The 10,019-nt window shown below is 41.6% G+C and overlaps 1 protein-coding gene across 1 annotated transcript in view; it reads left to right on the top strand.

Moving 5' to 3' along the window:
- Positions 1-224: 224 nt before the first annotated feature.
- Positions 225-10,019, top strand: part of LOC116724482 (NLR family CARD domain-containing protein 3-like) — a gene marked incomplete at its 3' end in the record, with an annotated part of 89,009 nt that continues 79,214 nt past the window's right edge. Inside the window, exons 1-3 of the mRNA XM_032570216.1 lie at positions 225-262; positions 397-516; positions 4,360-4,438. Of these exons, the coding sequence (XP_032426107.1) occupies positions 4,436-4,438 (3 nt within the window). The remainder of the gene's footprint in view (positions 263-396; positions 517-4,359; positions 4,439-10,019) is intronic.

Genomic DNA, 10,019 nt, shown 5'->3' with positions numbered 1-10,019 from the left:
ACCTGACACTGATATGAAGCAGAGAAGAAGAGCCAATCAGAGGAGGAGCAGCTGATCTTTTTCCAGCTCTAATGATGTAAAGGATGATCAGAGTTGATGTGCAGATGAATGATGTGTGTTTCCTCTGCAGGTGAAGGTAGAAAGTGTGTGTGAGCTGATGTGAATTCAGCAGCATGGATCAGTGTGAGGACAGAGAGGAGGGAGTCCCTCCCTCTAAAACCACTCTGTGTGGGGAAGATGAGAGCCAGAGCAAAGGTCAGAGGTGAGGTCACCATCTCTAACTGTCCACAGCCCTTTTCACACAGCGTTCACTATATCAGGCCAGAACAGACGTGGTGATGAAGCTGCTGCTGCTCCTCTTTGCTGATTAAGTTTTAATCATCATGTTTCTGTCAGGATCCATCAGAGACTCAAACCAGAACCAGAACCAGAACCCAGCTGTGTGTCCTTTAAGAGTGACAAGTCAAAGGATGTGATCATTAACTTTAAATCTCCTGGATCTCCACCATCAGAGAGGTGAGCTGTTTCTAACTGCTGTAACTGTTCTGTTTATATCTGTTATTATGACCATCCAATATTAATTTAACAGACAAACACAAAAGGCAGAAGTGAGTTTAATTTCTAGATTGATATTTGGATTGTTCTCTAAATCTAAATTTAATTTATTTTCCAGACAGAGTAATGCTGAAAGAAAAAGGCTTTTATGAATTAATTTTATGATTAAAGTTTCATCTCTGTGGTTCAAACATCATCCAACATAGTGGATTATTAACCATTTCCACAGTTAAGATAAAACATATCTCATGTGGATATCTTTCAGAACCAGATGGTCTCTAACTGACCATCTGGTTCTGATTGAAGCTCCATCAGATCCTCCTTGGATGGTGTTGTTGCGCAACCCCCCCACCCCCCTTCTTTCTCTACTCTCTCACTCTTTCCTTCCTCTTCTGAGAGGGGAGATGTGCTACCAGCTCTCCTTCTAACGGGTTAATTGAGTTTCCTAAATCTGCTGGGATTTATCCTGTCCAGAACTGAAGTAAACTCTGTTTAAGCTGGTTTCGAGAAACGATTCGCCTGGTTCCTGACGGCCTACATCCAGGTGTCCCAACCTTCTTCCCCCTGTGAATTAGCCAGACTGATCAGCCTGCAGCCAACTAGTTTCACAGAGCACACCTGTTAACGGCCGCTCGTTCTCTATTTTACAACTTGCATTTGTTATTGAACCAGGTAGGTTTTAGTGACTCGGCGAGTCCCAAGGATGATGTTTTACATATGGACTACCAGCAACCTAAAAACATTTTCCACTTTTTCCTCTCCGGAATCAAACATCAGAGCTATTTTACAACCATCAAAGAACTTTAAGGTGACTCATTAACTGAATGTCCACAACATCTTTTAGATTTTCTTTATGCTAAATATTTTATTAGTAAGGCATTTTTGCAAGGGTCAGTACAGCTTAATTCAGTAGCAGAAATAATCAAATAAGTAAAATCAATCATCTAGTCTATCTTTCCCTAATGCTGACACTGAGAACTAAAAAGGGAACCTTTGAGAGAGACGGACGGAGTTTGGCGTTTCGAACCCCAGACCTGGCCTGATGATGATGAAGATGTTGCAGCAGGAAGAGGAAGTTGATCGATGAAGGCAGGGATCTCTGTAGGTCTGATGAGCTTCTTCTCCTCATGGATTGTGAGGTCACACAGGACTTGGTGCTGGCAGGAAGGAAGGCATCAGTTCTTCTTCTTTGCCTTTGTTCTTTGTCTTTGCCTTTATCTTCATCTTTGTCTTTGGGGTCTGAACCCAGCTGATGAGAGAAGTGCGATTTGAAGCCACAGGTTGTGGGCCTGACGGGTTGGTCCCCATGAGCAGGACAGTCTTCGGCTCTGTGGCCCCGGCTCTTCTTCAGCTGCAGAGTTCTTTGTCCATCTCGATCTTGGCTCGAAGCTGCCTGGAGGATCCAACCAAAGATTCCTCTTTTGCACCCACCTTTTATATGGTTTATCCACCTTTTGGTGTGTTTTCATTGGCTAGCACTGTTGCTGTGCTTGTTTCATTGCCTGACTGCTTAGACAGATGATCTCATATCCATCACTGTCTTACAGACATTATGTCCTGATGTCTGTGCTAATGTCTCAGGGTTGCTCAACCTCCTATGTCCCTTGCCTGCACAACGTTTTCTCTGAAACGTTTACGTTGTTCAACAATCTGTTTCTAAATAAGGCGTTGATCATCTCTGCTCTCCTGTTAGATCCCCTTTTCCCCTTAACCTTTCACCTTTCACCTACCATCTACCTCCAACATATCAGTGATGTTACACCTTTTTACACCATTTCAAGTTCAATGTCAAAATCACATTTATATCACATTTATTTTCTTTAGCTTCTCTGATTTAGCATTCATTTATAATTTTATAACCATAACTTATTAATTACTCTTATTATAATCTTAATGTGAGTTATTACAGATGTTTTTTCTGAAAAGAAACCAAGAATAATCCATGATTCTAATTATTTGATACCAGTTACAGTTACTTGTTTTTCTTGTAAGTGTTCCCACAAACAAGTATTATTATAAGTAAACCAATATTGTTAAAAGTATTTTACTTTGAATCTTATCCAATTACTCAAAATGTTTAGATTTTCTTCTTTAAAACTTTTATGCTTTAAAATAAGGAATAGTCTCAACTACTTTTATAAATCTGCAGGCTGGAAACTTACTTCCTCTTTTTCCAGGAAACCTGCTTTTCCTGTTTCATGACTCTCTCTGACTGACTATGATTTCTTATGATTAGATAGAAAAAAGTAGAATTAAAGCAAAGTTTGCATGAGACAAAAACAACACACACAACCAGATTTATTTTATTGACACTTAAGTCTACTGTTAGGCCTTGATGCCACTTGAGTGATTCATTTTAAAGATAACTTTATTTATTATTACTGTTAAACTAAAATCTCCAGCATGGGGAAGTGGGATGAGCTCGGGTTTTCTTGACAATGGTCAGAGTGGAAATTATCTTAGCGCCGTCAATCAATCTCATTCATTCACTGCTAAATGTGCTAATGGTGGAGAAACATCTTATCATTACCGGAAAAATGTTTTACTGCTGTCATTGGTAGCTATGCTATCTAGCTAGCTGCAGCATAGCACAGAGCGAGAGGAGGGAGGATGAGCAGCGCCGCATGAGATTGTGATTGACAGCAATAAAACTCACCTGCCACTGATTGGTTGTTTCTAGATAACACTGGGAAAAGTCAGAGGAAATAGATATTTTGCAGATCATCTTTCATACATATTGTTACCTAGGCCTGTCACGATAACAAATTTTGCTGAGCGATTAATTGTATCAAAAATTATTGTGATAAACAATAATATTGTTTAAAGACCTTTTTACACTGATTTAATGGAAATGACAAAATAATGCATGTGATTTCCTGCCAAAGATAGATACACGCTATTTTCTATAGAACACTTAACACGGGAACTGATAAACAAAATAAACAAAACAACCAAAAACAAAAATAAAATGGATTCTCAGTCTCCATTAACAAACGCACTTGAAAAAAAACTAAACAACATAAAGCCAAAGTGGAAATAAATACTGCATTCAACCAAAAGAGTGCAGATTATGAAGTCTGTATATTATGTTGCCCTTCAGTAATAATTAGATTTAAATAGAGAAGGTGGGCACATCGACTACCTGATGCAATAGTTCACACTACACGGTTTTTTGCTGCTATTTTTCCCCTTATGACAATCTTAGAACGTTGGTCATTCTAAGATTGTGTCTCATTAGAAGACCATGATTTTTATGCAGGATAATACTTGCTCTACTGCATACATCAAAGTACTCCACTATGTGTCTAGCCAGTAAAGGCCTTAAAGATGAAAATAATGACGTGGTCCCCTTCCTCACCAGACCTAAACATCATTGACAACACCTTCATACAGTATCTCCATGTTTGGGTGTTGATGATGATAATCTGCTGTTTCCTACCTCCATGTCAGATTAACGGTGGACACATTTCCACAACCTACTGGGAAATACCTGGTAAAGCCAGTCTGGTCCATCAGGACTTGGTTCCTGTGTGCATTGTGAGAGCAGTTCAGCAGGGAAGGAAAGCTTCATGATGTGGTTGGTGAGATCTGCTGGAACTCAACCAAACTGAGCTGATGTGGACCATCAGAGGTTCTTCTACATAGTTCGTAGATCATCTTACTCTTTCTGACTTTAAATAGTGTTTATGTGATGCTGTTTTTCTATATTAAGGTCTTTTAATGTGAAACTCCTGGTGACTTCATCTGTGATTACTGCTGGATGAATATTTCCTGACTTTCTAATTGTTCCTGGTTCCTCCACAGAGTGGACCAGCAGAGCTCAGAGGTTCCCAGTTGTCCGTCTGCCCAGCAGCATCAAACAAAGCTGGACTCCATATTTATGGTCTGTACATGAACAACAACTTTTCCATGAGTTCTGTTCAAAGTCACCTTCATGCTGCACTTTGTAGACCAGAGGACTGTCAGTCTGTCCAACATCCATCTGGTGTTTGGCTTATGATGTTTCCTTCATCTATTTTTCCTGTTCCAGCTGCTGGAGGACAATATTGTCACTTTTGTGAAGAAAGAACTGAAGAAGACCCAGAAAGATCTGAGTCCAGATTACCCAGAACATTCAGAGAGTCAGAGAGATGATGATGAGGTGTTGGAAGGTGATGATGAAGAACAGAGGAGGAGCAGCAGAGAGGCAGTGATGAAGATCACACTGAACTTCCTGCGAAGGATGAAACAGGAAAAGCTGGCTGACCGTCTGGAGAGCAGTAAGAGGATTTCTTCAGAGAATTGAAATGATAGATAAATTACACATTTGCTGAAGTGATGTAATCAAATTCAAAAGATGATTTTCTTTCATATCTGATTTTTGTTATTGTGTTAATTTAGGACATTTTGCTGCAGTTTGTCAACATCAACTTAAATCTGGTCTGAAGAAGAAGTTCCAGTCTGTGTTTGAGGGGATTAGTAAAGCAGGAAGTCCAACCATTCTGAACCAGATCTACACAGAGCTCTACATCACAGAAGGAGGGACCGGAGAGGTCAATGATGAACATGAGGTCAGACAGATTGAAACAGCATCCAGGAAACCACACAGACCAGAAACAACAGTCAGACAAGAAGACATCTTTAAAGTCCCACCTGGAAGAGACCAACCAATCAGAACAGTGATGACAAAGGGAGTGGCTGGCATTGGGAAAACAGTCCTAACACAGAAGTTCACTCTGGACTGGGCTGAAGACAAAGCCCACCAGAACATCCAGTTCATATTTCCATTCACCTTCAGAGAGCTGAATGTGCTGAAGGAGAAAAAGTTCAGCTTGGTGGAACTTGTTCATCACTTCTTTACTGAAACCAAAAGAATCTACAGCTTTGAACACTTCCAGGTTCTGTTCATCTTTGATGGTCTGGATGAGAGTCGACTTCCTCTGGACTTCCACAACAAGCAGATCCTGACTGATGCTACAGAGTCCACCTCAGTGGACGTTCTGCTGACAAACCTCATCAGGGGGAAACTGCTTCCTTCTGCTCTCCTCTGGATAACCACACGACCTGCAGCAGCCAATCAGATCCCTCCTCAGTGTGTTGGCATGGTAACAGAGGTCAGAGGGTTCAATGACCCACAGAAGGAGGAGTACTTCAGGAAGAAATTCAGAGATAAGGAGCAGGCCAGCAGGATCATCTCCCACATGAAGACATCACGAAGCCTCCACATCATGTGCCACATCCCAGTCTTCTGCTGGATCACTGCTACAGTTCTGGAGGATGTGTTGGAGACCAGAGAGGGAGGAGAGCTGCCCAGAACCCTGACTGAGATGTATATCCACTTCCTGGTGGTTCAGACCAAAGTGAAGAAGGTCAAGTATGATGGAGGAGTTGCAACAGATCCACACTGGAGTCCAGAGAGCAGGAAGATGATCAAGTCTCTGGGAAAACTGGCTTTTGATCAGCTGCAGAAAGGAAACCTGATCTTCTATGAATCAGACCTGACAGAGTGTGGCATCGATATCAGAGCAGCCTCAGTGTACTCAGGAGTGTTCACACAGATCTTTAAAGAGGAGAGAGGTCTGTACCAGGACAAGGTGTTCTGCTTCGTCCATCTGAGTGTTCAGGAGTTTCTGGCTGCTCTTCATGTTCATCTGACCTTCATCAACTCTGGGGTCAACCTGTTGGAAGAAAATCCACCATCATTTTTTTCTAAATTTTATTACATATTAAATATAAATAATCTCCATCAGAGAGCTGTTGACCAGGCCTTACAGAGTCCAAATGGACACCTGGACCTGTTCCTCCGATTCCTCCTGGGACTTTCACTGCAGGCCAATCAAAGTCTCCTACAAGGTCTGCTCACAAAGACAGGAAGTAGCTCACAGACCAATCAGGAAACAGTTCCGTACATCAAGGAGAAGATCAATGAGAATGTGTCTGCAGAGAAAAGCATCAATCTGTTCCACTGTCTGAATGAACTGAATGATCGTTCTCTAGTGGAGGAGATCCAACAGTCTCTGAGTTCAGGAAGTCTCTCCACAGATAAACTGTCTCCTGCTCAGTGGTCAGCTCTGGGTTTCATCTTAGTGTCATCAGGAAAAGATCTGGATGTGTTTGACCTGAAGAAATACTCTGCTTCAGAGGAGGTTCTTCTGAGGCTGCTGCCAGTGGTTAAAGCCTCCAGCAAAGCTCTGTAAGGACACAGATTGTTTAGGCAGTTATTTTTGATAGAAATATGCTAATGATGAGGTAGATATATATATTAGTGTTTCAGTTTATGGCTGCACAGTGGTGCAGTTGGTAGCACTGTTGTCTTGCAGCAAGAAGGTCCTGCGTTCGATTCCCGGCCTGGGGTCTTTCTGCACGGAGTTTGCATGTTCTCCCTGTGCATGTGTGGGTTCTTTCCGGGTTCTCCAGCTTCCTCCCACAGTCCAAAAACATGACTGTTAGGTTAATTGGTCTCTCCAAATTCTCCCTAGGTGTGTGTGTGTGTGTGTGTGGGTGTGCGTGTGTGTGTGTGTGTGAATGTTTGTTTGTCCTGTGCGTCTCTGTGTTGCCCTGCGACAGGCTGGCGACCTGTACAGGGTGACCCCGCCTCTCGCCTGGAACGTTAGCTGGGCACCAGCACCTCCCGACCCCATTAGGGACAAAGGTGCAAGAAAATGGATGGATTGATGTTTCAGTTTATATATTGGTGAATTGTCTCTTCAAATTGTCTCACTGGGGGGGATGTGTAAAGGAGACAGAGACTTACTTCAGCAGCTGAACATTAATATTACATATAAAAGCAGCAAAACTACTCCTCTTTATGTTAAAATATAAATTGTACTAATTTAGCTATTTGTGGAATTTTATAATTCTATTTCTAGCCTCCTTGTTGCCTGTAGTTCTGTCCTTTAAGGCTGGAGGACTAACTATAGAATGAACCATTTCACAACAAAAGGCAACGTAAATATGTGTAAAATAAGATAGTTCCTTCCCTGGCCAAGAAAAACATAGAAAAATACTATTTTTTAAGAAGTGATTAACAACAGATTTTTCTCTCTGTCTCCTCAGACTGAGTGGCTGTAACCTCTCAGAGAGAAGCTGTGAAGCTCTGTCCTCAGTTCTCACTTCCCAGTCCTCCAGTCTCAGAGAACTGGACCTGAGTAACAACAAGCTGCAGGATTCAGGAGTGAAGCTTCTCTCTGCTGGACTGAAGAGTCCAAACTGCAACCTGGAAACTCTCAGGTAAAATGTTCTCAATCCTGGTGAAACCAGATTTCTGTCTACTAGCTCCTAGCAGCAGTGATGGCATAGTTACTTTGAAAAAGTAACTTTAATCGGATTACTGATTACTCCTTGAAAAAGTAACTCAGTTAGATTACTGATTACTTGATTTGGAAAGTAACTAAGTTACATTAAAAGTAACTTTTTTAGTTACTTTCAGCAGCTGCTAACAACAACGCTGTGAAAATTACATTGATCTTTACCAATACTTAAATGTAAGCTATTTTATAATGGTAACATCAACAATGTGTCTCCACTTATAAGGTTGGACTGAAGGGGAGATTTTTTAATGGTTACAGTACAAAAGAAACGTTAGTAATTTGTGCATGTTTTTGTGTGGTCCACTATTGTCTGGAAAACTCTAAGAAGGATTTTAACCCCTCTCCACCCCACCAGCCTCCAGGTTGTGCGTTACGGCCCTGAGTTTGTTGTCAGAGCACAGAGTTCCTCCTGCAGCTCCACAACTCAGATGGCTCCTGCAAAGATTTGTGACACTTATCTTATTATTAATAATTATAATGGCGTTTAGTTGCACAACTTTACGGACTCGTTCATTCGTGGCTGTTTTCACGTTTATTGCGCTGTTCAGATTAGTCTCGATGGTTCCAATGTTCTGGATAGCTCAACGTGATTGACAGGTAATATATTAACTTGACATTAACAAAGACACAGCAGGATGGATCATCCAGGAAATGATGGACAGGGAGAGCCTGACTAAAACTAATTGGAGGTCGGACACATTCTGGGGTTTATTTCTGCTTATTTCCAAGCCCAAATGAGTAACTTCACGTTAAAAAACGAGCCCAAAAAGCGCAACCCGTGACTCAATAAATTTGTATGCGACTTTAAAAAAAAAAGGCCACAGCTGCTTATAATAATTGGACTTGGCGACAGAAACTCAAAATAGTTCCTGTTTTTCTACCAACAAAATGCGGGTCTCCCTCTTCCCTCCATTGTTTACATTTCTGTCGCTGCTGATACTGTCGCATAAAAACGGCAATGACTTGACAAGACGCGTAGAGGAAATAAAATAAAATTCCAAAAGAAAATAGTAACACACAGTAACGCAAAGTGATTTCGATACATAACTGTAGTCTGACTACTGGATATGAAATAGCAACGCGTTAGATTACTCGCTACTGAAAAAAGTGGTCCGACGTCAGTAACGAGTTACTGACATCGCTGCCTAGCAGAGATACATTATACTGTCAAAAGTATTTGACCCCCCATCCAAATGATCAGAATCAGATGCTCCAATAACTTCCATGGCCTCTAGACATGCAGCCTATTTTTACAAACAATTGTGAAAGAATGGGTTCCCCTCAGGAACTCAGTGAATACCATCAACAGGATGTGCAACAAGTGGCATCCTATCACTAACATGTGGCTAACAAATCTCCACACATAAACGTTGCTGGTTTTCATTTACTCCAGGCTGAAAGGACGAAGAAGAGAGGTATTTAGAAAGGCTGCGGTCATTCTTCCATTGATAGTGGAGCTCTGGATAGATGACAGATTGCTGCATCCTAGGTGTACAAATGAGCATTATTGCAGATCCTTCATCCTGCAGTTGTTAGACTTTCTAACCAGAACTACTCCTAACAAACTCAATAATTATTACATCCTGGCTGTTATATGGTATAACTTTAACTGTTGTAACTTTTTACATTTCTTTTAAATTGGCTGATGGACAGGAAGTTAGACTGTTCAGATAAATTACATTAACAGATATTATTGGCAATGAAGAGATATGGCTGAGAGCAATTGTAGATTCTAGAATAAGTGGAAATATTTCAGTAACAGGAAGAGGATGAGCAACATGTTAAAATAATTATCTATATTCAGAGAAACAAGTAGAGGAATTTATCTAGAATATATATAATACAAAAGTCAGAACCTTCTTGAAATTCACTGTTATACAGACCACAAGAGATCTTTTAAACTAAATAGTCATTCCATCCATCCATCCATCCATCCATCTTATTCCGCTTATCCGAGGTCGGGTCGCGGGGGTAGCAGCTTCAGAAGGGAGGCCCAGACTTCCCTCTCCCCAGCCACTTCTTCTAGCTCTTCCGGGGGAATCCCGAGGCGTTCCCAGGCCAGCTGAGAGACATAGTCCCTCCAGCGTGTCCTGGGTCTTCCCCGGGGCCTCCTCCCGGTGGGACGTGCCCGGAACACCTCACCAGGGAGGCATCCAGGAGGCATCCTGACCAGAT

The sequence above is a fragment of the Xiphophorus hellerii genome, chromosome 8 (genome assembly GCF_003331165.1).
Source record: "Xiphophorus hellerii strain 12219 chromosome 8, Xiphophorus_hellerii-4.1, whole genome shotgun sequence".
Lineage (NCBI taxonomy): Eukaryota > Metazoa > Chordata > Actinopteri > Cyprinodontiformes > Poeciliidae > Xiphophorus > Xiphophorus hellerii.
This window is presented reverse-complemented; position numbering and strand designations above follow the sequence as displayed.